Source organism: Empidonax traillii, unplaced genomic scaffold (assembly GCF_003031625.1).
Source record: "Empidonax traillii isolate 1590-97213 ecotype Southwest subspecies unplaced genomic scaffold, ASM303162v1 scaffold957:size654520, whole genome shotgun sequence".
NCBI classification, from domain to species: Eukaryota; Metazoa; Chordata; class Aves; order Passeriformes; family Tyrannidae; genus Empidonax; species Empidonax traillii.
The window spans coordinates 288,008-313,664 of record NW_020956150.1 but is presented as its reverse complement, the minus strand read 5'-3'; the positions used below and the strand labels follow the sequence as shown (position 1 = coordinate 313,664).

General features: G+C 46.1%; 2 protein-coding genes and 3 non-coding genes across 7 annotated transcripts in view; 4 read left to right on the top strand and 1 right to left on the bottom strand.

The window, feature by feature from the left end:
• Window positions 1-302: 302 nt before the first annotated feature.
• Window positions 303-18,206, bottom strand: RAD51C (RAD51 paralog C). Its single transcript, XM_027903339.1, has 9 exons — window positions 18,027-18,206; window positions 16,594-16,852; window positions 16,259-16,425; window positions 15,027-15,160; window positions 12,171-12,302; window positions 9,910-9,976; window positions 6,615-6,675; window positions 4,125-4,185; window positions 303-612 (listed from the first exon to the last, which is right to left on the bottom strand). Exons 1-9 carry the CDS (start codon window positions 18,142-18,144, stop codon window positions 487-489), a joined length of 1,125 nt encoding a protein of 374 aa, XP_027759140.1. The 5' UTR covers window positions 18,145-18,206; the 3' UTR covers window positions 303-486.
• Window positions 18,207-18,467: 261 nt separating this feature from the next.
• The window catches only part of TEX14 (testis expressed 14, intercellular bridge forming factor), a 28,554-nt gene continuing 21,364 nt past the window's right edge, over window positions 18,468-25,657 (top strand). For 2 of the 3 annotated variants that reach the window (XM_027903323.1, XM_027903324.1), the window contains exons 1-5: window positions 18,511-18,728; window positions 23,442-23,556; window positions 23,833-23,998; window positions 24,776-24,912; window positions 25,552-25,633. In XM_027903323.1, coding sequence (XP_027759124.1) covers window positions 18,593-18,728; window positions 23,442-23,556; window positions 23,833-23,998; window positions 24,776-24,912; window positions 25,552-25,633 — 636 coding nt within the window. In that variant the 5' untranslated portion in view covers window positions 18,511-18,592. The other variant, XM_027903322.1, reaches the window with a different exon arrangement.
• LOC114067734 lies at window positions 19,688-19,900 on the top strand. Its single transcript, XR_003573455.1, has one exon. It is a non-coding gene; the product is annotated as a small nucleolar RNA U3 (small nucleolar RNA).
• LOC114067733 lies at window positions 20,858-21,070 on the top strand. Its single transcript, XR_003573454.1, has one exon. It is a non-coding gene; the product is annotated as a small nucleolar RNA U3 (small nucleolar RNA).
• On the top strand, window positions 22,464-22,676 carry LOC114067732. Its single transcript, XR_003573453.1, has one exon. It is a non-coding gene; the product is annotated as a small nucleolar RNA U3 (small nucleolar RNA).

Here is a 25,657-nt window from a genome sequence, read left to right as displayed (position 1 = left end):
ACTGCCTCCTGCCCTGCTCTGAGCAGGTGGTGAGCACAGTGCTGCACCCAACCCCCTTAAAATTGAGGTGCACACAAAGCCAGATGAGCGATCCAGACCTCTGTCATTCAATGTGCCGTACCAGATGCACTCATTTCATCGTGCTTTGACCCAGACTAAAAGAAGTAGTTGCATTCTCCATCCCCCTCAAAAAAAAACCCCAAACCAACCAACCAACCAACCAACCAACCACCCAACCAACCAAAAAAAAAAAAAACCACCAAAAAACAACCAAACCAAAAAAAACTCCCAGAAGTCCCTTGTAATAGAAAACATAGATTTTTATTATAAAATTAAAACTATGCCATACACAAAGGAATTTTCTGCCTCAGAAATTTGCATACTGCAGTCTTCATGTTAAAATAACATCCAGAGCAGGAACTGAAGTTGAGAGTCTCTCAGGCTGCCATTTACCATGCAACTGCTCTCCTGTAGCTCTTTTAACATTCAACTTTGGAATCGCTGCTGCTTCTCCTCCTCCTCCTCCCTCCGCGGCCGCTTCCGAGGGTTCATTTCAGTCCCTGCCGCGTTCTGAGCGACAGCTGGAGGCTGCACATCTCGGAAGCCATGAGGCTGGAAGATGTAAGGGAAATCATGTGCTAAAGCCTGTGTGGATATAAAGCGTGAGTAACTAGTTCCCAGCAGACCAGGGTAGGGGATGATGCTGCCATTTATTTTAGATGAGCGGCCTCAGAGCGTTTACAGACCCAGCACTGCAAACTTTTCAACACACGTGCCAGCTATTAACTGTGTCTCCTCATTTTCTTCCTTGAAGGTATTTTATTTTCACCACCCGGGCTATCATTTTCATTTCGCTGCTAATCACCCCTATGGCTATGAAGAACTGCTTCTCTGTAAATTCACTTATGTTGCCTATTTAAATAAATTAAAAGACAAATCCATCAGCTCCCCCAGAAGGAGGGAGATGACTGGATTAATTGCCTCAGTCATTTTCAGAAACAAAACTGTGAATTTCTACAACCTAGGATATTTTTGTTCCATGTACCTACTTAATGAACTGAAAACATCAATGAGACGTTGTAAGAGAACAGCAGAGCTGAATCAGTCTTGTAGACTGCAAAGACTGTTCCAGCATAGTAATTTATGGGACACAACGGGATGAAAACCTTTTAACTGCCAAAAACTAAATGCAGAAGTGAAAACTAGATGCTGCTACTCAGGAGAGTGCTTGAAGTGATCTATCTGACCTAGTACCACTTCTATTTTCTTTTACTGCAGCTCACAGTATAATGATTTTTAAGGAATTTAAAACACGAAAGATCTGGAAAATCAGTTAGTTCAACGTGTCACAGATGCAGATGGAGATACTGAGATGTTATGAAAACCTGCAACTGTCTGTCTTCCCATCTCCAGGCAAATGCTGTGCAGGGAGCACTGCTGACAGCTCAGGGAACACTCCCAGTGCAGACTTAGAGAGGAAAAGGGGTTAATCAGAACAGAAAAACTGCTTTGGTGATCCAAAATGCTCAGGTGGGGACAAGAGCATTTGAGGAACGCTGACATTTTGGGTTGGTGCAGTGTGAAAAAAGCAGGCGGAATTACTATCAGACATGTGACTCCTCCAAAATGCCAGCATGTCCCACACCAAGATCAATCCCAAACCCGAGTAAAAAACGTCTTGCTTACGTCTGCCATCCCTGCATTTCTATTTCTGAACGCCTCACCTCACCCAGCCCGGGGCTCTGAAAGGAACAAACTGCAAGAGGTGCCACAAGGGCAGGATCTGTGCAGTCCCTCTGCTATTATAAGCAACTCAAGTGTTATTCTAAAGAGCCTGATGGGGAATCTTCAAGTTTAATGTTTCACTGCTGCTTGCATCTAATCTCTGCCATTTCCCTGAGGCACAAAGGTGGATCTGTAGCCAAGAATCCACTTAATCCAGGATGCTGGCTCCCAGCAAAAGCATTCCAATGGTTATAAAGGCCATGATAAAGTGGGCTGCCTAGTATGGATGTCTGGCACTTGGTTCCAGGCATGCACCCTCAAAAACACATGAATTTTGTGTATATTTTTGAGGCTTCTTAGTGGGTTTGAGATGGTGGGGAGGTGGCTACTGGAAGCAAGGACGAAGCTCAGTCTCCTGTCATTTTGAATTGTTCCCTAATGTCCTCTGGCATCTACACACTGCAGCAAGACTGGCGGAGGTAGATGGCTTTATTACTTGAGCAGTGTTCCCACTGCTAACTTGGCAGACCCTCCTCAGTTCAGGGGAACGCTGACGGTTCCTACCCGGAATAGAGGTCCTGGATCTCCATCTTTCACCATGAAATAATCAGGTCACATTCCTGGGAAATCTGGGTGAATCAGCTGAGCCACTTACTCCCTTGTGCATAAATCAATCTACATTTCTATGCTCTGCATTTAAGAATGAATCCTCACCAGCCTGTGAAAGAGAGGGTTTCATGGGTGAGGTGTTCCACAGCCCCCAGAGTGGGCACTGACTCACCAGGGTGTCGGAAAGGACAGGGATAAAAGAGAACCAAAGCTTGGTCCTGGTTACACATTTCTCCATTGCCTTACAGGCCCTGAACAGCCAGTTTGTCCACGGTACCAAAGTACCTCATTTGCCCCCGAGTCTAAATATTTTTTAGGCTTAAGGAATTTATTATTTCTTTAATTATCTTTTTTGGTATGCTGGTTATACATAGATGTGCTAAATCTGACTTGGAAGCGTTGCACATGTATTTACGTCTTCCAGTTTAACTACAGAGATGGGAATGAGAAATGATAACAGCAGACTGCTATCATTAGCCCTGAATTTCATGAAAAAAAACAGGGATAATACATTTTTTACTTAAAGGAATCGTCTGCTGAAGCAGTTCATCAGGATTAAGGGGAAAAACACAGGGATAATCTCAAGTTTTAACTAATCTTGGATTGGGATTCACTCTCAACTGTATTTCAAGCCTGTGTGCATTCACACAGAAGAGAGCATGGCTGTTTTATGGTGCATATAAAACTGAAAGGAAAAGGCAATTAAACTGCCTAAGATAAAATCCATCTGCTTGTCAGCTGGAGAAAAAAGGACTCACATCACATGATCCAAACAACCTTGGGATGCAGCCCCACTTACCCTTCCAGTCTTTACAGAGCTAAGGGTATATATTTTCAGTTTTTTCTTCTGTCCAGGTGAATAGACACCCAGGAGTGAAGAAAAATCTGATTTCTCTTGGAAAGTTTGAAGATCTCGTCTTACGGCAGCGTTAAAATCTGCAGGAAATGCTATGGCAACGTGTTTCCATGAGGACACGTAGCAAATAGTTATGGCACATACCTATGGATCTGACATTTGAAGATGGAAGAGTGGAGGGGTGAGGGTTTTTTTAAACCTAAATGCAGCTTAGACAGCATGTATTCTCATTAATATGTATCTAAGCATTCCACCAAAGGAAATAAGCACAGGATTTAACTAGGGGTGGATGAGGACTCCAGCCACAAGCTGGAAGCTCCTTATATGGTAGTGACAGAGGAGAAAAATCTGTATATATTGGCTGGGTGTAGGGTAGGATGGAGCCATGAAAGAGAGAAATACAACCTGGGTTGTATCAGGCAACACACATAAAGCAGAGATGGGGAGATATATCTGGCACCGGTGAGACCTCTGGAATAATTCTGGTCATCCTGGTCCTAAAATGATAAACCCAGCTGGAACAGATTAAGAGAAGGGCCTACCTGAGAAGGGAGAAAACAGCCTGGCTCGTTCAAGTCTCCCAGATGAAGGCTCAGATTGTTCTCACTAACTGCACTTAGGCCAAAAGTTAACACCAAGGGCAGATAAAATAAGCAGCACTAGCAGCAGAACAGATGGGGACAGGCTGCCTGTGAGTTTGATCTGGAAATCAGAATGTTTTAACTCAGAGGACTAACTGCTGGGTCACTTTTCTAAGGAGAGGAGATGCAAAATAGTCACAAATCTGGAGACATTCCAGTATTACTGGTTACCTTCAGAAGGCAACACTACAAAAGTAAACACCGTTCTCAGATTTATCCCTGTGTCTGAAATTCCCTTTCCAGCTCCCAGTGTGCTCCCCTCCCTGACCCTCCATCCCAAAGGAAATACTGACTGTGATGTCATAGGGGATGGTTGCCTCCCTCTGACTCGGTGATTTGTACAACGTTGCCAACCTGGTAAAACAAAAAAAGCAGGTAATTATGACTAGTGAATACAGTAATAAAAATTCCAACTGACCCAATGACCAGACTCAAGTTTTCCCACAGTCCTGGGGTAGGTACCAGTGGGATTCTTAGGTAGGTATTTTCATATAGGTCATTTAAACCGTGGGTGGCAAATTCCCATCCTTACATGACCTGTCAGCTCACACACAATCTAGACCTACTAAAAAGAGTGAATGATTAATTAGCCTTGTTTCATCATGGTATTTGATGACATTTTTGGAACAATATTCATTATGAATTAATTCCTAATGTCACTTTCTTAAAATGCAAACAAAAAAGGTTTTGAGCACAACTCTCTCCTACTCCATTAATCCTTTGTTCACTGACCCCTCAAAGCTGGGGGAGACCTTCAAGAATTTCAATACTTCCAGGGAGGCTTTTTCCAGAGGTTTCATAAGCCTGTCAATATAACCTAGAGGCTGGAGAAGATGATGTTCTATTTCTAAGCCTGCCCTTGCCACTGACATACAGCATAACCTTGAGAAAATAGTCTCCCTTTCATTTCTCCTCTGACACTTCCCTGATTTTGGGCATTTAGACTCTAAGCAAAAGCCCCTGATTTGTGTCGTACAGCACAGTAAATGCTTGCATAATATTGACAGAAAATTGCAAAGCAGCTCAAAAGCAAATGGTTTTTGAACCAGTGCCAGGGCTGCCAATGTGCCCCATGCCCACCTCCCCAAAACTTACATAAGCCAATCTAGGAAGTGTTCTGCTCTCTGTATCAAGACACCCTGCCAAAAATCCTGTTAATTATTTTTGGGGTTTTTTTCTTCCTCCCTGAGGTGCCATTCTATTAGAGAGCACGTAATTACAGCCTGAGGAACACTGCCACTTCATGTTAGCTACACAGGGAATTCCTCAGAACATTGAAGTGGTGGGTTATACTCGACAAAATTGCCCAAATCTGAAGCTGCAGAAGCCAGGCTTTCACAAGCGCTCAGCTGGAGCCTCTGACTCAACAGGATCCTTCCTCCCAGCAATGAGAACCCTTGGAATTAAGCTCTGACATTTCCAGTAGTAGAGAGAAAGAAGGAGTCAAGTATCATAGTTGGCCAAAGCACATTTGAAAAAATTAAAAAAAAAAAGGCAAATGGATTCTCAAATGGTCTTTGTGCCTCAGCAACGTGATATAAAAACAATTTAACAACAAAACTACGATGGATTGTCAGGTATAGGCAGTTTATGTAAAAATGCAACAGCACTGAGTTATTTCTTCTTTATACAGAGGCAGTTGTAACCAGAACTGCTGTTTCTGCAGGCCTTGCTCCACGTAAGCTGCAGATTTAGATCAGTAAATAAGACACGTTTGTCTGTCTTTGGCTTATTTTCTGCAACTTGCTCTCTTGTCGAAGAAAAAAGTTCTTCTGATATATAAAATTAACTTTTGTTCACTCTGCAATCATTATGTTGATGCAACTTCTGTCTTATAAAGCCTGTTAACTAATCAGTGATGTTAATTTAATTCCAAATTAAACAGCCTGCTGTAATCACTCTGCATTGCCTTCAAACTTAGAATTTAAAAACAAAACCCCACAAGAAAGTGTCACTGCATTTCTCTTTCAAATTCAACAAGCAAAACTATGCACAACAACATTCCAGTAGCATTTTTGTTCCCTGTTTGCAGAAGATTAGGGAATTGAAGCACAGCTCCTTAATCTCAAGCTGCTGCATGGTGATAGTAGACACGAGACAAATTTAACTGACCAGGAAAGAGAAATGACCTTGCAATGTAGTGAAGAGGGGAAAAAAAGAAGCAGGAAACAGGGAAGATCTCACTGCAACAGACAGAACTTCCCACTGCTTTTAGAAGGGTCACCCTCATCCCTTTGGGTGTCTAAACCCACCCTTCACAGCTCAGCCCTGCCTTGGCTGTCAGAGCAGCTCTTTCTGTCTCCCTGCAGGTCACTGGAACTCAGTCTCTGGTTTCTGTCCAGCCTTGCAGGCCCATCCTGCTGCATCCCAAAGCAGAAGGGTCCAGTGGCTGCCCCTGAGGCTACAGCCCATCTTCCTGAGGGTCACTGTCTGGGTGGCTTTAAAGCCTCCATTGTCATCTCTGGCTTTGTACTGACTGCACCCTCAAACACCCAGGCAAAGAAATTCTACTCCCTGCTTACAGAATGCAGAGAGTAAAAAAAAAAAAAGTCTACTCAGACCCTAAATCCTGGCGTCTGAACAACTGCCATCAGGATGTTATACTCTGATGAGTCGTGGCATCTGCTCAGAAAGGAGGTACCCCCATGGTGGGGAGGAGGAGCCTGAGAGAGAAAACTCTCGAACCTCAGTGGGCTGGGACATGGCAGAACAAGGCCAGAAGCCAAATTCCAATCCCTGTCACACTTGTCATTACGATGACGTTTATTCTGATTCTCACTTACCTCTGACTGTTGTCCCAGTGAAGGATTAAACGGACGGTGGCAGCGTGTCCCCAGCTTTCTCCTGAGTGACACAAAATGACAGGCCATTTTAGTAACCTCCTATACCAGCACCACCATCTGATGCTGAAATTAGACCGAGTCTTCCAAAAAAAAAAACCACCCCACCATGACTAAAATGTATGTGCCTTTACTTGCAGTGATGAATCACATCTTTTTTATACGTACAAGGATTTCACAGCAAAATACACCAAGACAAGGAATAACCTCTGTACTCAGTGTGTTCTACAGAAATCTTGAGGTGATCCTTCCATATCTGTAGAAAGATTTTATAGGTGCCAAATAAAGGACAGGTACCAGACAAACCCAGAAAACAGGCAGCATGAAGAAAAGATTTGTCTAATTATTACTAAAGAAATCTAGTGAGTATGTCTAAATCCTGCTTCAAAACTGCAATATTCTGTCTCTCAGGCATAATTATGAGCAAACATCACTCCCTTTGGGATGCCAGCTTTGGGAGAAAGTCAATGATTATTAAAATATTAAGGGCCCCTGAAGCAGTCTTCTGCTTCTGACAGCAAAATGCAAAAGAACACAACCAAAAGCAAGGAGCAGGTGGGGGGTGTGGTGGAAGGAGAGAAGGAAGTTTGGATTGTTATCCTGCTCCTGGAGAACAGTCCTACTGTGTCGGCTCACACCTGACCACGAGCCCAGTCAATGTACAGACAGTTTTATGCCTGTTTATCCCAGGAGACAGTCAAAAGATGGATTTTTAAGCAGTCATTTTGCTGAAGTGCTCCAGGTCTCACCTGCCCCGCAGGCCCTGGAATCACTCGCTGCTCTCCACCACATCTCCAGCCCCACATGCCCCCTGTGCTCTGACATTCATCAGAGCCCAGAGAAGGAAAAATATGATTCTGCTGTAATGAAGACCTAGACCCTCTGGGCACCTTGCCAGACCTTGCTCCACTATATATCTAAGTTGAGATTAAAGATTTTGGCTTTCAGATGCGGTTCCGAGTCAGAGCTCGGAACACATTTTACAATGGGTACAAATTCCACCCCGGCACGTTTCCAGCTCTATTGAAAAATTCTACTGTAAAATGAGATATTTCTGAGCTAAACTGGCTGTAGATTAATATTTGACCTCCTTTCTAAATATATCTAGCAGAAATGTCTAGGAACACCCAGCTTAGCTATCAGTAGTGGGAAAGAAAGCTGTTCCCTTCACAAAGCTCTTGACTTAATACCTTGCAGCATCTGTGCTTTTTTCCTCTTTTTTTTTTTTTTTTTTTTTTTTTTTTTTTTTTTTTTTTTTTTTTTTTTTTTTTTTCATAATTAAGACCTTCCCTTCTGCTCAGGAGCTGAATAAGAGTTTAGAGATTAATGCTCTCATGAAATCTTAGAAAAATCTGTTTCTTAAGCTTACCAATCAATGGGGAAAAAAACCCCCACCTATTTAAGGGATGCAGTAGGTTTGATTAATTTTACTTGGGGGCTTGGTGCCGACCAAACTCCCTCAATAGTTCCTTTGGCTACAACCAACTGTGGAGGAGTGGGAGGTTCTCTAGCCTTTATGATGAGACTGTTGAAAAAGCATCTCCTCAGAGTGGGGCATAAAACCCACCTTGTAACCCACCAGCTCAATACTTGCATCGAGCCTATGGCATAAATTCACATTAAAATGAAGAGTTTTGTACCACTCTGGAATGCTCCTGTTGAGATATCGCTGTCTAGGATGAGGGGGGGGTTCTTTCTGCTTAAATATTTTACCAGCTGGTACAAAGTTCCATTTTTGAAGGAGCACACACCACTCAGTTTAATGATATTATGTGGTCACACATGCTCTGGTGAGACTCATAATCAGTTCAGCCTGAGGTTATGTCAAATTAAATGTTTGTGAAAGAAAATATGCGTATCTTTGAATCACAATGGAAAAATACATGATGTCTTTGAGTTATAACCAACTCTGAATTCCTTCACATTCCTTACTGCCCCTATGACTCAACAAACACAACAGCTCCCCAACAATGCTGGCTAGTGAAAAAAAAGACAGGCTCTATTAGCTTTAATTGAGTTTGTAGCCAGAAAGGCTGCCAAAAATAATCCATCAGAGAGCAAGAGGCAAGACTGACAAAAGGGGTCAGATCCTGGGAGCTGGGGCTGCCATCCCAGCTCCAAATTCCACATTCCTCACATTCCTGGAGGAGATGGTCTGTGTTTGTTCAGTTTACCCTACAACTGTGCCAAATGGTTCAGTGCCTGCACAGACACTGGGAACATCTTTGCCTTTGTGCTGTCCCCTTCTCCCTCCCCTCCAGAACAGGGGGATTGTTACTGAGCTCACAGAAACTGAACCTGTGCACAGAGGAGTTGTGCCCTTTAAAGCGAATCATAAAATAATACGAAGTTACAACCTGAAATAAGATTTAAACGCTGAACTTTTCCTTAATTTGTTGAAATCTCTACTTCAGAACTGTTCTCTTTTCCCCTGTGACTGCAGTAGAAGAGTCTGTACGAGGTACTCTGCTCATTACTGGGCAAAATTGAGCAGCCTGGAAAAAAAAAACCACTTAAACTGGCTCTGGGCAGGCTGAGAATCCCACACAGAACTTCCCTCTCCATCATAACTGAGAGTTCCAGCGATGCAGCAAATATGAAATGCCTTTGCAAATAATTAATGGAACATGTTCAAGGGTAATGGGAAAATAAACAATTTAAATTGCTTTGGAGAGGCAGCGAATGGTTCTCAGGGAATTTAGGAAATTGCAGCGTAGTTTGAGGTGTGCAACCATTAAGCAAAGTTCTTCTTTGAGGGCTTTAACCTCTTCATCACCCCATTCCCGCTCGAGGTTTACTGCTCCCAGGTACATTCTTTGGCTGATCATTCAGCAGCCAGTTTCAGTCTATATTATTGATTTATCAGAGTTTACTTATTATTTAAACAGCTCAAGATTACTTGGCCACTTTTGGCAGAAATGGACTGGGAGACAATCACCCAAAACAGCTCAGAGTGTGGTGGTGACATCCAGCTCAGCTGTGACAGAGGTAAGTCCACAAGATCCTCAGGGGAAGGTGCAACCCATCAGCTGCACATCTAAAAACCCAGTTACTCAGAGAGTTCTGAGTTCCTACTGCTTCCCCAGAAAGGGTCTGTCATCTTAAGGAATATTGTTAAATCTAGTATCAAATTCAGTATTATAAATTTTGGGTTAAAATTTCTAAAAAAGAAGTCCATCAACACTTTCAACCTGTGAGTTTCACATACCAATTTTCATCTCACAAGCTAAACACCTACCCAGAGCAGGTACCAACGTGGACTGGCTTTGCCCGATTCTTGTTGTCATTTGGTTTGTCAGAACCACCTAAAAGAGGAAACAGAAGCAAGACAAGTAAGAAAATCTCCAGGAAAGCAGCATATTGGTGGGAGGGAAGAGAGGGATTTTTCAAAAAGCTTTCACTGATAAAGTAGTTGCTCAGGCAAAACTCTTGGCAACTGTGATGAATCTTCCGTGTTAATGGGAAGAAACTGTAGATGTGCCTCATCTTTTCAAAACAAAATAAGAGAACCCTGCAGAGTGCATTTTTTGAATGGAAGGGAGATTTCTTTCATTCACGACTTTGAAGAAACCTAAATTTCTCCCTTCCTGAAGGGTTGCAAACCCCAAACAACTTGTTTAGCCCACCGCATTTGTTCTAAATACCGTTTGGAGCTGTGCTTGGATGCACTGACCCTCCACGAAGAGAGAGCTCTCAGTCACTGGGATGAATGAACTTGGTGGTGCTGCTCAAAACACACATTAGCCCAGTGATTAACCGAATTTCTCTGCCTTGTAGTCTAAAAATGCACAAGTGGGTACAATCTACAAAGAGAATGGAAGTGAACAGACAGAGCGGGGGAGTGTTTTCGCAGCACGAATCACTCGTGGGAGGCTCACAGACAGTCTAGGTTAGATCCCTGGTAGATGTGGGGGTGGGTGAGACAGAAAAGAGCCAGGAATATTAATCACAAAGTTCATTAAAAATGAAAAATAATAAAAAAAAAATTGTACCTATCTTAAAAACCCCAGGGGTTTTTATTGTTTGATGAGCTTGTAGGATTCTTGCTTGAGCAAGCGTGTGAGAGCAAACATTTCCACTGAGCACACAGGGTACAGCCCAAAACATTTACACAGCTGAAAGCCCAGGACATATATATTGCACATTTTAGAGAAGTAACTCATCATAAGTGGATGGTAAAAGCCCCAAATAGGCTCCCCCATCTCACTGCTGAAGAAGGGCTGGGCTGGGCATCCTCACACAGCCCACTGAGTCCAGCTTTAGAAACACAAGGGCCTGACTTCCTACCATATTAGAGCATCCAGGCTGCCTGACAAGCAATCCCTGGCACGCAGGCTGGATTTAGAGCTCATGGAACTAACCCAGACACCAACTGAAGTTCCCCTGAAGCTGTGACTGATCACTCCTTTAGCAAGAGTTTATTTAGCAAGCCTTTGGACTAAACTGCTCCCTGGCTCAGAAGAGATAAATTACATATATTTCCCTCGACCAAAGGAAAATACAGTGTCCAATGACAGCTGCTGCTGCTCAAGGTCACCAGGTACCAAGCTGTGAGTAAGAGGACTCGGGAAATCAGAGGCTGTGCAAACCCAGCAGCCATGGAACATCCATCTCCCTGGTACCCACAGCAGCAGGAAGAAGCTCCATAACTCACACCAGGGAGACAGCAAAGGCACCCTTTCAGCAGCCAGCCCAGTCAGAACACGGAGCTGGGCTCTTCCCCTTCCCACATCTGTCAGTGGAAGCACAAGGAGAGGCTTATTTTTAGCAGCTGGGAACAAAAGCAAATTGCGCCAGAGAGTTGTGGGTGACAAGGTCACAAATCACCTGGAAACTGTTAGAGAGGCACAAGCACCATTTTGAGGCTGTGGAAGCTCTAATTCCTGAACAATGCTTCTCGGAGCTGGGAGAGACTCCCAAAACAACTTCTGGAACAGCTGCAGCTTCCCAGTGCCATCTGCTGGTTGCGGGGCCGCTGCCTCCATGTTGGCATCAATGACGTAGAAACAATGCCCAGGAAGGAAGCCCTGGGTTTCCATGGATGCCAGAAGAGCAAGGCAAACCAGCAGATAAAGTGGTTTTCCTCCCTAAGAACAGCTCCTCCACTAAGACCAGGGTTTGTTTTTAAACCAAGAGTGGCAAGTTGTGTTGGAACTGCCGAATGCTCCGACGTGTTTTCATGTAAAGCCACCAAAGGAGCATTCCTTGTCCAAGCAAATCATTAGAGATGATGGGAAACAGCGTGACAAACTGACCTGCTGCCATTTAATTAAGATCCACAGGATGCTGTGAATGCACATTTTACTTATTTCCCACCTTTTAGGTGTTATGCCTGTGTGATCCATCTCCCTCTACAAACTAAACCCGGCAAGGACGAACGTGGAGGACGTCCTTGCAGTTTTATTTTGCTGCTCAGAGACAACCACAAATCACATTTGCTTAATTCTTTGCAGGACATTTACTCCCAAAGTGGCATCTTCAGGGATTCAGTGGACTCACCGCTGCTTTGTAGTCGTTGGCTGTGATGATGAGCTGCTGTGCCAGGCCGTTCAGCAGCCTTGTCCGCAGCGACAGGTCCTCAAAGTCGTGGCGGAAAGGAAAGGCAATTCCATCAATCACCACCAGTCGGACCTAAACGCAGAGGGAAAGGAAAAAAACCACCATTACCACCCTGTAAAAAAAATGACAACAAGCAGCAATACCTATTTTTAAGTGCACTTACGGTGTTTTACAGAAGGTGAGGGCCATCTTTTATTTCATACCTCGATGAGCATGACCACGTAACATCTATTTCTCTATATATATCAGTGACAATCAGCACCTCAGAGGAGTGCAGGTGAAGGGCCTCAAGCTCCAAACGCTCCAGAACATGTGCTGAGTGCAGGCCTGCATCACGCACAGGGACCAGCTCAGGCCAGAGCTGCCCCAGCTCAAACAAAACGCTGCAGGAAGCTCAAAAAACGCTCCCCAAGCTCTCCCATGAGTTAACCCAGCACAGAACTGCCCTCCCAAATGTCCCCTTTCAGCTCACTTGCAGCTACCTGACTTCTCTGCACCTCCTGGTATGGAATACAAAATAACAAAGCTGGACTTAAAGCCTTGCAAGGGAGAAGATGGAGAAAATGATCATTAAACATCAGAGCTGTACTTCTAACACTAATTTATTTCACCTTCTCCCTCAAAAGTTAAATCCAACCCCAACTCAAAATTCATGCTGTCTGTAGTCGCTGTTGAGAAAACTCAGCTCAGATCAGTGATCTGAGAAACACGGAATTTAAGGGATGCCTAAAGGTATTCCAGACACACTGCAATGGGATCTGTCTTGCCTGAAGATGTTTGCTTTGCTGAATTATTTCTTTTGTAGCAGTCATTAGCTGAAGTCAGAGCACGATGCAGCTGCTGGCTCATCACCCTCAAGACACTGTATAAACATTAGTCTGGGATTTTGATTTATTCTAACTTCATTTGTTGTAGATGTTTTGATGACCCAAGTTTGTCTGGAATACAGAAGGGAGATGGATGGTCTTACAGTGCCTGCATGTTCAGATGTCACTCACATCCTCAGTATCTTCAAGTTCCTGCATTAATGCACAAGATAACAAATTGGAAACAACACAAACCCCCTGATTTTCTGTATTATTGATTTAACTCATTACTGGAACATACAAGCCTGCATAAACATCACTCTGTGAAATGGCCCTGGGCCTCCAAATGAAAAAAAAAAAAAAATCTTAATTTGCAAAAGAAGATTAAATAGTTAGAATTGAAAGGAGATATTCTTCTGTTTTCTCATTTTTCCTCCTTCCTACAAATTCTTTTTTATGAGCCTGTACATCTTCTTCATGCCTAATTTCTTTATGAGCAATCAGTTTAACAGTATAAACATGACTCATGCTATGAAGGAATGTATACATGGTTATATAACTTGTCTATCAGATGAATATGTCCAGGTAGGATGCAATTTAGTCAATTTTCTCCCAGTTGCACTTGTTATAAATAGTAAAAAAGAAGACTTAAAGTATTAAAAGTAGGGCTTTGGTAACATCTTCCTTCTCCATGTCAGGTTGACTCGACCAGACCAAGCTCTACCTTAAAAAATTCAGTTTATTATGACAAGAATATTTTCTAACAGTCTTTCTCATATTAATAACAAGACCTCTAACTAATTCATATTTCCAAATGACACATTTGGATCTCTACATCTTTCTATCTCTAAATCTCTACAACTATGTCTCTCTTAAAAAAAAAGAAAAAAAACCCTAAAATCTGGAGTTTCCCTGTGGTCCCAGACTGGGCTCCAGAGGGATCAGACTAATTTTAATGAGAGCTGGACTGCAACGAGCAATCTGTCAAGTCACTTATAGCCTGTCCAAGGAGTCAGCAGAAGGTCTGGTGGTTCTCCTGCAACCTTCAGTACTTCAGGCTGCAGGCCAAGCACAGATAAATCAGCACAGATGGTACCAGGGAGCTGCAGCCCAGTGTAACTGTGCTAATGAAGCCATGTACTTTCCACAAGAGCAAACACAACAGGGCACCGTTAGTACCTGGCAGAGAAAGGGGAGTACCAGACTACAGCAAGCAAAAGTGAGACTCCCATCTGCGCCTTCAAGAACACACAACAGCTTCCAAAAGTGGTAAAAAAAAAAAAAAAAATTGGAATATATGCAAAAGGCAATCTAACTAAACAACGGGGATTTGTGCTCTGATAGAACCAGCCACCTTCCCCAAATCCTGACAGGGAGGAATCCAGAAATCTGGAAGGGAGGTGGTGATAATCTGCCTTACAATAGCATTTCTCTAAGACATTGGGTACCAGGAAACTTTCTGGCTGTAGTCCACCCAAGAGTCAGGCTGCAGGCTCTGGTTGCTTGGAGCAACAGAAGATGTACTGGAAAGGAGGAGAAAAGTCACTTTCTGGATGCCAAGATGGTGCAGGATGTTTCTGGTCCTCAGTGATCTTCTAGGACCAAGAAAAAAAAAGCCTTTCTGATCCCATCATTGTGGTCATCACAGGCACACCTGGCTCAGAGACTCTTCTGTAAAGCAGTTCTGTGATGATTCATAACTCAGAGCTCACAGAAATGTAGCAACACGTGGCAACACAGATCCAAACTGGAAATCCAGGATGATGGCAGCAGTGGGAGCAAAAGCAAATTACTCTCAAGAGTAATTGGGATGGGAATGAAAAAGCAAACAAGCAGAAGGCTTTACATTTGTACTCTGGCATCAGCCAATGCGTTACTGCCAAGCTGACGAGGTACCAAGGTGTTTACTCATGTTACTCTTCCTATAACAGGAAAAATCTTCAGTGTGAAGATGAGTGATGTGTTCTGATAAGCCTGCAATAACCCTTACCTTGGAATGCTCTGAGAGGAACTCTGGGAGGAGGTAGACCTGGGCAAGGAGCTCTGTGTAGTCACGACAACGGAAGTAATATATGTGGGAAAGGATACTTTCAAGAGAGAAGGTCTCCAAAGCTTTCAGATGATCTGAGAACAAACAAACAGATGAATAAATGAGTCAGAAGTCTGTACGAGCATATTGTTACTTTCATCGTTCCACCAAACTGTGCCCTCCACACATAGCAACAGCAAAGCCCCCAGAAACAGAACAGCCAAGGTGGAGATGTGGAGACATACCTTCCATCTGGCTGGAAAGTCAGGAAGGTGGTGAGCAGATGCTCTCTCAGCACTTGCACACACAGACACCGGAGCCTCCGAGGGAGGGCTCCAAAAATGAAACATTTATTTCTGAAACAAGAACTCTTCCAGTAAATCATGTTCAAGCCAGAGCACCACCAGAGGCCATCAGGGACTATTAATCACCCTTTGTTTAATGTACAGGACAGCAGCTCATTTAATACGGTGTCCTTTCACCTCACTTGGAGCAGAAGTTTGGTGCATAAATTCTCCAAGAGTAACACGGAAGTTGTGTCACTATCCCCAACAGACTGATGACTTAGAGAATAAAAAATCCTCAAAAAAAGCAGCCTGGCTATATTGATCTTATGGAGGAGCTGAATTCCAGCTACAGTTTTACTGTATGGGGCTTCAGCAGCAATAATGCTTTAAAAAGTTCTGCTGTTCCTCTTCTCTTTCCCCACCCAACCCTGTGTTGCAGCACATAATTCCTCTGTTTTGCTGAACAGAGTTGTGTTTGGGTTCAGCTGCAAATTTGATCTTTCAAGAGAAAGGAAAGGAAGGAAAGGAGGGGAGAAAGAAAGAGAGAGAGAGAGAAAGGAGAGAAAGAAGGACAGAATGAAGGAGAAAGGAGGAGAGAAAGGAGGAAAGAGAGAAAGAAAGAGAGACAGAAAGAGAGAAAGAAAGAAAGGGGAAACACCAAAACCTCACATACCTAAACCCCTCCCAAATCATCATGTAGGAAAAGAATTATTCTTAAAGTAAACCAGCTCAGTCTGCAGCACAGCTCCAGACACTGATGCAGTTCAGGGTTTGATACACACAGGTGGAAATAAAAGGCTGCCAGCAAGAACTCCCTAAGCCCCAACCGTAGCACTGCAGCCTACAAGACACTTGTTTCTCTCCATCCCTGCCTACCAGGCAGAGAGAGACAACTCAGCCACGTACCTTCCTCTTGCTGAGCCTCAGCAATGAGCTGGCAGTGCTGCACACAGGCAGCTGCAATATCCACCACTCTGTCTACCATGAAACTCCCCTCGGTGTCGATGAACACAGCTTCCCCAGCGACGCCCCCAAAGCATTCCGGGATCTGCACGTCTACTGCCAGCTGCATACTGCCATGGGAGAGGGAGGAGAGGGAGAGATTTACACCACAGGCCCACTCCTGAGGTGACATTTCTGCAGAGAAAAACATGGAACAGGGAGCAGCACAGCCATTCTCATCGTTAGGTTAAACAAGAAGTGATTCTTGGCGGCAGGAAGGTGACCCAGGGGTAAAATACCACAGCTGTGTTTTCCCCACGCCGGGCGCTCCGCAGACCTCGGTGATTTTTGTCAGCTGCACACCCCCTCCCAGGATGTTGTCCAGTGCTGAGCAGAAGGTGATGATGAAGCCCTGGGCTTGCTCTTCCTCCAGAAGCTCCAGGGCTGTGAACTTTCTGGTGGTGCCTGACCCCCCAGCAGTCCTTGCTGCATCCCCGTGACATTCCTGCCTCACCACCTGCAGGGCTTCCAGAGCCTCTTCCTTGGAAATTCCGATTTCTGGAAAAGTCAAAACCACGAAACACCACCTTATTTTTATAATCAGCGATTAATTTAAAGAACGATGAGGTAATTCACCATGTCTGACAGGACATGACACAGAATTATCCCTGTCCACCCTTTTGGAGTAACACACACACATAGCCCTGGGACTAATGGTGGGATTTTCAAAAGGACTCCGAGCAATGACGTGCCATGTTTGGGGTTCAGGTGAAAGCAAGTTATCTGCAAATAATAACAAAATCGAAGTATGTGCAGACCATAATAAAATCAAACCTGCTGATCACAGCTGGATGAGATCTGGCAGAGCAATTCCCCTACTCTGCACCAAATGCACTATCATAATTATTTCATTTGAAGCAAATAATGTCCTGTAAAAGAAGCCAGGTTGCAGATCAGTAAGTGCCAATGATACCCATGGATTGTGCTCTGAATTCTCAGGGCTGAGCACTTGATGCTTCATTTTTATCTTTGAACCACAGATCAAAGAACAGAGATGAGATACCTGCAAATATCTTTAAACAAAGGTCTGCCTTGACAGACACAGCTACTCCATTTTGATTTTCACAGCAAAAACTATTACCACATATTATCACAGACAACAAAACTACTGATAACCAAAATCTCAGACTGGTTTGGGTGGGAAGGGGCCTTAAACATCATCCCATTCCAACCCCTGCCATGGGCAGGGACACCTCCCACTATCCCAGGTTGATCCAAGCCCCGTCCGACCTGGCCTTGGACACTTCCAGGGATGGGGCAGCCACAGCTCCTCTGCCCAACCTGTGCCAGGGCCTCACCACCCTCACAGGGAAGTGTCACGACACACTCCGTATCGAGTCTGCAAATCTTATTTGAACCTCATGAAGGAGGTAACTTCCTGACTCCACAGAAGCTTATTTTGTTTAAATCGCATAGAAAAAACAGAAGAAGGAAGTTGTGGACAGCAGAAGAAGGAGACTGGCAGAATCCTCCCGTTTTCCTGCATCCCGTTTGCATCCATCTCTCAGTGTAAGGCAGATCTACCAGAACCTTGTGAACCTCACTCAGTATTTACTGTGCCCGTTTCCCGGGCCACACGGAAGCCTCAGCAAGGGGTGCCAGAGCCGGGAAGGGGAAGGGGGAGAGCGGAAGGGCGCGGGGAGGCCCCGCGGGGCCGGAGCGCCGCCGGTACCTTTGCTCAGGCCGCAGGGGCCGGTCTCCAGCAGCTCCTGCGCCGTCTGGAAGCCGGCGGCGGCCAGGCGGGCCCGCAAGGCGGGGGACAGCGGCAGCGAGCCCACCTCCCGCTGCATTGGCGGCACCGGGAGCGGCACCGGGATCGGGAACGGGAACGGCACCGGGAACGGGAGAGAGCGGGAAGGGCGGGTCACGCCCCCATGGGCGGAGACAAGCATGGGTCACGCCCCCAACTAATGAGTCACGCCCCACGGGTGGAGATGGATGACGTCATTCTTTTGGTCCCGCCCCTGCTGTCGGGCCCCGCCCCCCCTCCGGCTGCCGCGCACGAGGCCGGCGGGGCCTCTGCGCATGCGCGGGGCGCGGAGCCGCGAGGGCGGTGTCGCGCGTGGGGGACCCGTTCGTGTCGTTGGGTCGTTTTGTCCCGGCCGGCCCGGGGACCCCCAGCCACAGCCCTTTGCATCGCCTGCCGCAGGTGCTCAACTCGGAGATAAAGTTACCTTGTGGTGTTCTGCGGCTTTCGTGACGTGTCGTGCCTTTTCCCAGCCCTGTTGGGGACAGAAGATGGCTCATCCCGTCCCTCTCCCGTTTCCATGCCCAGTCAAGCTTGGAAGTGTAAAAGGGGACTCCCTGGAAGCCGAGCTGCATGACTATGTCAGGGAGGGGAACTATGTGAAAGTGAAGAAGCTTCTGAAAAAAGGTAAAAGCTAAGTTTAAACGAGTAGTGGCAGAAAAGATTTACTTTTGTCCTGTGTACTTTTATGTCTGGTAAAAAATAGTCATCAACTGCCTGCACAGTTCAGTTTCTGAGTGAAATATATACATATATATATATATACATGCACAAAATGGTTTAGAATTGCCATTTTCTGAAAAGTGGGAATGGTTAATGGATAAAAAAAAATATATTAAAATGATACATTCAAATAATTTAAATTGAACATATAAATGTAAAGAATAAATGAAATATATATAAATGAACGAAATATAAGTAAATGAAAATTTAAAGAATAAATAAAAGGTCCCTGGAATCCTGGGATAAAATAAAATTTTATTAAAATAAATTTTAAAGAAAACTAATAATTTACTGGTAAGGTGCTCATAAGGAATTGATTGAGGCATTGTAAAATTGAAACTCTGAAGCTCTTCTATAGAAGTATTCACCTTAAACGGGATTTTTATTCAAGCAAAGCGCTTGAGGTGTGGGTTAGGTGCTGTTATTTTAACATCCAGATTTGAAAGCAGAGAGGAACAGGGGATTGCGTAAATGTAACACAATTCTTAATGCGGTTCTATTCGTGTTTTACGATCGAGGACGTCCGTGGGTTGCGCTGTTCCAGAGCTGCGGCATCTCCCGTGTCCGCGGGGGCTGCGCGGGGCGGGGCCCGCTCCTCCGCGCGTCTGCGGGCGAGCGTCTGATTGGACAACCGGGACAGAACATGCAAACGAGGGGGGCGTGTCCCGAAAACTGACCCACGCGGCCGTCCCGCGCGCCGCGGGCGCTCCCGCGGGGCTCCATGAGCGCTCCCGCGGCGGCAGGGGCCGGGCGGGGGCGCGGGGGCCCGTCGCGGGTGGGTGCGAGGTGGGGTGTGTGGGGGCGGCCGTGTGTTAGAGATGCGTGCGCGCGGGTGTGGTTGGGGAGTTGTGGAGTGGTTCGGTAAGACTATACTTTCAGGGATCATTTCTGTAGTTGGTCACTAGAGGAGAGTGATCTTCCCTGATCGGCGTCACAAACCACGAGGAGGAGTGTTGTGTTCTCTCCTGAGCGCGAAGCGGGCGGGCGGTGCTGCTTGGGCAGGGGCCGCTCGCCATTGATGACCGTTCCTGGGCCTCAGTGTGGGCCCGGGAGGGAGAGAACACGGGCTGAGTGGTTTATGCCCTTTTTTATTGTAGTTTAAAAGTCAGAGCTTAAATAGTAATCAAATAGAATCACGCCGCGCAGCTGCAACTCGCAGCCTTTCGCTGCTCTCTGCGCGCAGCAGAGAGGTTGCGGGCGATCCCCAACCACAACGGGTGCTGTGGAGTTGTCTCTCAACTCTGTGCGGGATTCACCTGTCGTTAGTTGTTGTGAGAATCTGCGTCGCTCAGGCTGGACCTGGAGCATGGTAAACCCTTCATCCCATTCTGTCGGGGGTTAGGGAGAAACTGCTCCGTGCTGTTCCGCGCAGAGCCATGAAGAGGTGATAGGTTGGATCCTGATGCCAAAGGGTGTCTGCTAGGACGGGGAGACTGCTCAGTGTTGTTCTGTCGGATAGGGCGTGCAGGTCCGTGATGCCCTGGCTTGATCAGAGATGTAAAGTGTTCACGAAGTGGTGCCCTGTGGCGTGATTCTTCTTGTTCGTGAGCGTGTGCCTGGAACCCTCGGGAGCGCCTGGAAGTCAGTCCACCCCCTCGGCACCAGGTGTCAGTCGTACCGCGCTGCTGATGTCGGTGCCGGGGCTCTTTGTCCTCTGTCGGTGCGGGGCAAGGAGAGCACGCAGCTGAGACGGTCCCTTCTATCGTGTCGCGACAGCGAGCACAGCCCGGGCCGCCACGAGCAGTGGGGGAGGGAGGAGCGGGGGCGGAGCCGCCCGGCCGCGCGCCTCTGATTGGGCAGCCGAGGCAGAACATGCAAACGAGGGGGGCGTGTCCCGAAAACTGACCCACGCGACCGTCCCGCGCGCCGCGCGCGCTCCCACGGGGCTCCGTGCTCCCTCCCGCGGCGGCGGGGGCCGGGCGGGGGCGCGGGCGGCCCGTCGCGAGTGGGTGCGAGGTGGGGTGTTTGGGGGCGGCCGTGTGTTAGAGATGCGTGCGCGCGGGTGTGGTTCGGGAGTTGTGGGGTGGGAGGGTAAGACTATACTTTCAGGGATCATTTCTGTAGTTGGTCACTAGAGGAGAGTGATCTACCCTGATCGGCGTCACAAACCACGAGGAGGAGTGTTGTGTTCTCTCCTGAGCGCGAAGCGGGCGGGCGGTGCTGCTTGTGCAGGGTCCGCTCGCCATTGATGACCGTTCCTGGGCTCCTGTGTGGGCCCGGGAGGGAGAGAACACGGGCTGAGTGGTTTGTGCCCTTTTTTATTGTACTGCCAAAAATAGACTCGAAAGGGGATTGTTTATGTGTGGTGTCCTCTGGGCAGCACTTTCCTCAGGCGATTTTCTAAATATGATACCATGGAGTGCCGGGGCCTGGTTTAGTGTTTGTTGCCTTGAGGGCTGAGGTTTTTCAGTGCAGAGAAGTGCTTTTGAAGCTTGTTAGGACGTGGCCGTGCGTTTACTTGATGGTGACTTGGTGCTCTGGAGTTGTTACAGATCACAGAATCACACAGTCGTTGTGGTTGGAAAAGCCCTCAAGTCCAACTCTTCCCCCAGTGCTGCTGTGTTACCACGAGCCCATGTTCCCAGGCGTCACATCCACACGTCTTATAAATCCCTAGAGGAATTTATAAATCCCTAGAGGGATTTATAAGCTCAGCCACTGCCCTGAGCAGCCTGCGCCAGTGGTAACCTTTTTGGTGAAGAACTTTTTCCTAATACCCAATCTAAACCCACCCTAGTACAACTTGAAGCCGTTTCCTCTCATCTTGTCACTTGCTACTCAGTTTACTGGCCCCTACCTGCTACATGCTCCTTTCAGGCAGTTGCAGAGAGCGAGAAGGTCCCCCCAAGCCTCTTTTTTCTCCGGGCTGAGCCCCCCCAGCTCCCTCAGCCACTCGTGATGCTCCAGCCCCTTCTCCAGCTCCATTCCCTTTCCCTGGACACGCTCCAGCCCCTCAATGTCTTTCTTGTCCTGTAGGGGCAAAAACTGGACACAGAATTCGAGGTGCGGCCTCAGTACTAGTGTTGAGTACAGGGGGTTGGTCACTGCCCTGATCCTGCTGGTCACACTGTTGCTGGTACAGGCCTGGATGTCACTGCCCTTCTTGGCCACCAGAACGCATTGCTGGTTCGTGTTCAGCCACCGCCACCCGGTTCCCACAGGTCCTCTTCCTCCAGGCAGGTTTCCATGCACACTTGCCGAAGCCTGGAGCATTGCAGGGGATTGTTGTGATCCGAGTGCATCCATCGGGAAGTGACGGGGGACTAGGGAGAACCCGCTCGGGATTCGCTTTCCTTGGCGCGTTGTGGCCCCCACGCGGGGCGGGCGCCGCGGCGCTTCCACGAGCCGTGAGGGGAAAGTGGGAGCGGGGGCGGAGCCGCCCGGCCGCGCGCGTCTGATTGGACAACCGGGGCAGAACATGCAAACGAGGGGGGCGTGTCCCGAAAACTGACCCACGCGGCCGTCCCGCGCGCCGCGGGCGCTCCCTCGGAGCTCCGTGCGCGCTCCCGCGGCGGCAGGGGCCGGGCGGGGGCGCGGGCGGCCCGTCGCGGGTGGGTGTGAGATGGGGTGTGTGGGGGCGGCCGTGTGTTAGAGATGCGTGCGCGCGGGTGTGGTTGGGGAGTTGTGGTGTGGTAGGGTAAGACTATACTTTCAGGGATCATTTCTGTAGTTGGTCACTAGAGGAGAGTGATCTTCCTTGATCGGCGTCACAAACCACGAGGAGGAGTGTTGTGTTCTCTCCTGAGCGCGAAGCGGGCGGGCGGTGCTGCTTGGGCAGGGGCCGCTCGCCATTGATGACCGTTCCTGGGCTCCTGTGTGGGCCCGGGAGGGAGAGAACACGGGCTGAGTGGTTTGTGCCCCTTTTTTTATTGTGGTTCAAAAGATAGATCGAAGATAAGAGTGCACCTTACCCCACTGGGTTTATTCTGGGTCAGTTTGCTCTGTGTTCCAATGCAACCTCATTGCCCTCCACTGGATTCTCCCCTTTGCTTTTTCCCTTAATGTAGAATGGAATTCATTCTTCTGAACCAAATCGCATCAAGAACACAACACTTGCCTAATTCCTATCTGCTGCTAAATAATTTAGTGATTTATTAATGCCCTCCCCAAGTGATTTCTGTACTTATCCACCTGTGCTTTCAGAGATGGATATGTGAGTTATACATCTTGTCAGTAAGTGCTTATATGCACTTATAAGTATATATATGTACATAATGTACATATATATAATAAATATACAAATATAAATTATATATATAAGTATATAATAAACATTTGTACATAAATATATGTACATATACAAATCATGTATTTATATGCACATGTATGTACATATCCTGTACTTACATGTAATATTTAATGTGATATATATAAAGAATGTGCTTATATGTATATAAAAGAATATAGATATAAAGATGTTTTATATTTTATATATAGTATTTTTTACATAATATAATGTGTGTAATATGATGTATATATTTATATGTGCATATAAAAATCTAATATATAAAGTATGTACATACGATGTACTTACCTGTCCATATAATGTGCTTGTATCTTTTATTCGGGGTGAGGGGGAAACGAGCACCAGCCTGAAATCTTCTGTTTCCTCTGCAGGTGTTTTGGTTGATTCCATAAATTCCATGGGCCAGACCTGTCTCTTCACTGCTGCCTTGCTGGGTCTCAGTAAAATCGTGGATGTGCTGTTGGATTACGGCTCAGATGCTAATCAGTTAAGTGCAAAACAGTTCTCATTTTAAAACCAAAGCGATTATTCAACCTTTTAGTGGGTTTAGTCAGTGTTACACACAACATTCACTGTACATAAGTTGCTGTTTCAGCCGAAGCTCCTCGGAGCTGAGCGTGCAGTTTCCCTTATTTTATGAGGAATTTTGTTACATGGGGGTGCATCAACATTCCAGATGTGCTGATTTTCCCCCCTCTCCACTGGTGAGCAGAGCAGGGATAGACCCAAACATGAAACATTTCCTGCTTTGCCGTTCCTCAGTCGCTGCTTCGACGGGAGCACCCCAGTCCATGCAGCCGCTTTCTCGGGGAACCAGTGGATCCTGAGCAAGCTGCTGGATGAGGGAGGTGACCTGAGAGCCCACGACAAAGATGGGAGAACTCCTCAGCACTGGGCTTTGTCAGCCAGGAAGGAATGCAGTGCCCAGGTAGGTGTGGGAACACCTGAATCGTGTGCTCACATCCTCATCTCAGCGTGGAGAAACTCCCAGCGTTCCGGGGAGAAACCCTTGGCTTTAGGCAAAGTTACGTGTTAGAAAATTATCAACACGTTAGATAATTATTCACCCTTATTTTTCAGTGTCAATAATGGTGCTTTGAGGTCCTCCCAACTCAGGTTGTTTAACTGAGGTGTTGCTCAGGTGTGGGGAGGTGTCTGTGGAACTTCCACCTGAATGTGGAAGTGAGCAGGGAGAGAACAACAGGCCTTGGTGTTCCTTGTTTTCCACACCCTGATGTGCAGGTTTTTTTGTGTGGATGTGCCACTCAGGAGTGACCCTGAAGTGGTTTTCAGGTGTATCCCACTCTGTGCATGAACAGTGTGTTAGCAAGTGGATCGTTTTTGCAATGATTTGTGATATCAAAAAGGCTTGTTCATGGCTGCAGAATTGATTTACAGCTCATGATACTTCTCCTTCCTGTTATTACAATGCTCCTCTTAAAAAGAAATCTGATATTAGAGTTCCCTGTGGGTGAAGTCTTGAAAATTTATCACCTAATACCTGAAGTAAGCTTTTCTTCCATTTTCATATATTTCATTTCCTTCAATTTTTTCGTGTATATATCTCTCGAAATACCCACTTAAATATTGCAAGTAACCAGTTATTTTTTTGAGTAGTCATGATTTATTAATTTTAAATGGTTTATCTCATTCTGAGGTAACTTTTTTTGTTGTGGTTTTTTTTTTCCCTCCCCTTCCTCTGCAGATGCTGGAATTTATCCAGCAGTGTACACTGCACATGCAGGCTGCCCTTTGGAATTTCCCCTCTGATCTGCTCAGGAAAGTTGGCTCCTCAAAGGCTCTGATCTCCAGCCCCTCCAGGTTTGGTGGCCTCGTCCAGGGGTAAGAAGATATTCTACCTCCACATTCTTCTGTCTTAAAATTAACAGTTGTAGCTTTTTGACAACATCCACTGTGTGTCAGGAATGATGGTCCTTTTTATTTCTGTTGGGGCAGCTCCAAATGGCAACTTGATAGATGTAAAATATCTGTATATTAAGAGAAACTCTTGAAATCAGCATATGAAGCGCTGGATTTTAGTAGCAATAAAGTGGGGGTAACATGAAGTAGTTTGTTGCTTGGCTTTTTAAGGTCGCTGCAGATCTTTTTGGGGTGTTTCCAGCTGTTTCAAGAGCTTTTGTGTCAGCTGCATCTTGGGAAAAATACGTACTTGTGAACAAAAAGCAATGCAAGATGCCTCTGTGTGTGTGTGTATATATATATATTTATTGTCTGTCTTGCTTAAAAACCAAATATCTGTCGTAACACACGTGTATTGAAAAAGTTTTAATGAGTTGCCTAATAATTTGGAATTTTAATATTCACGTTGCACGTGTGGGACCAGCCAAATGCAACATTTCAGTCACGTGGCTGTTGCAGAAATTCTGCTTTTTTTTTTTTTTTTCCTTCTCTCTGTATTTGTATTTTGCTCCAAGCCTTGGCATATTAATTACTCTTCTTGCTTGTGTTTTTGCTGCTTAGAAATGTTGACAGTGCTTTGGGTAGATTACTGAAAGGAGAGGCCAGTGTAGCCAAGAACATTTACAGCTTTGGTTTTGGGAAGGTAAGAAGCTGGGGGTGATGGTTT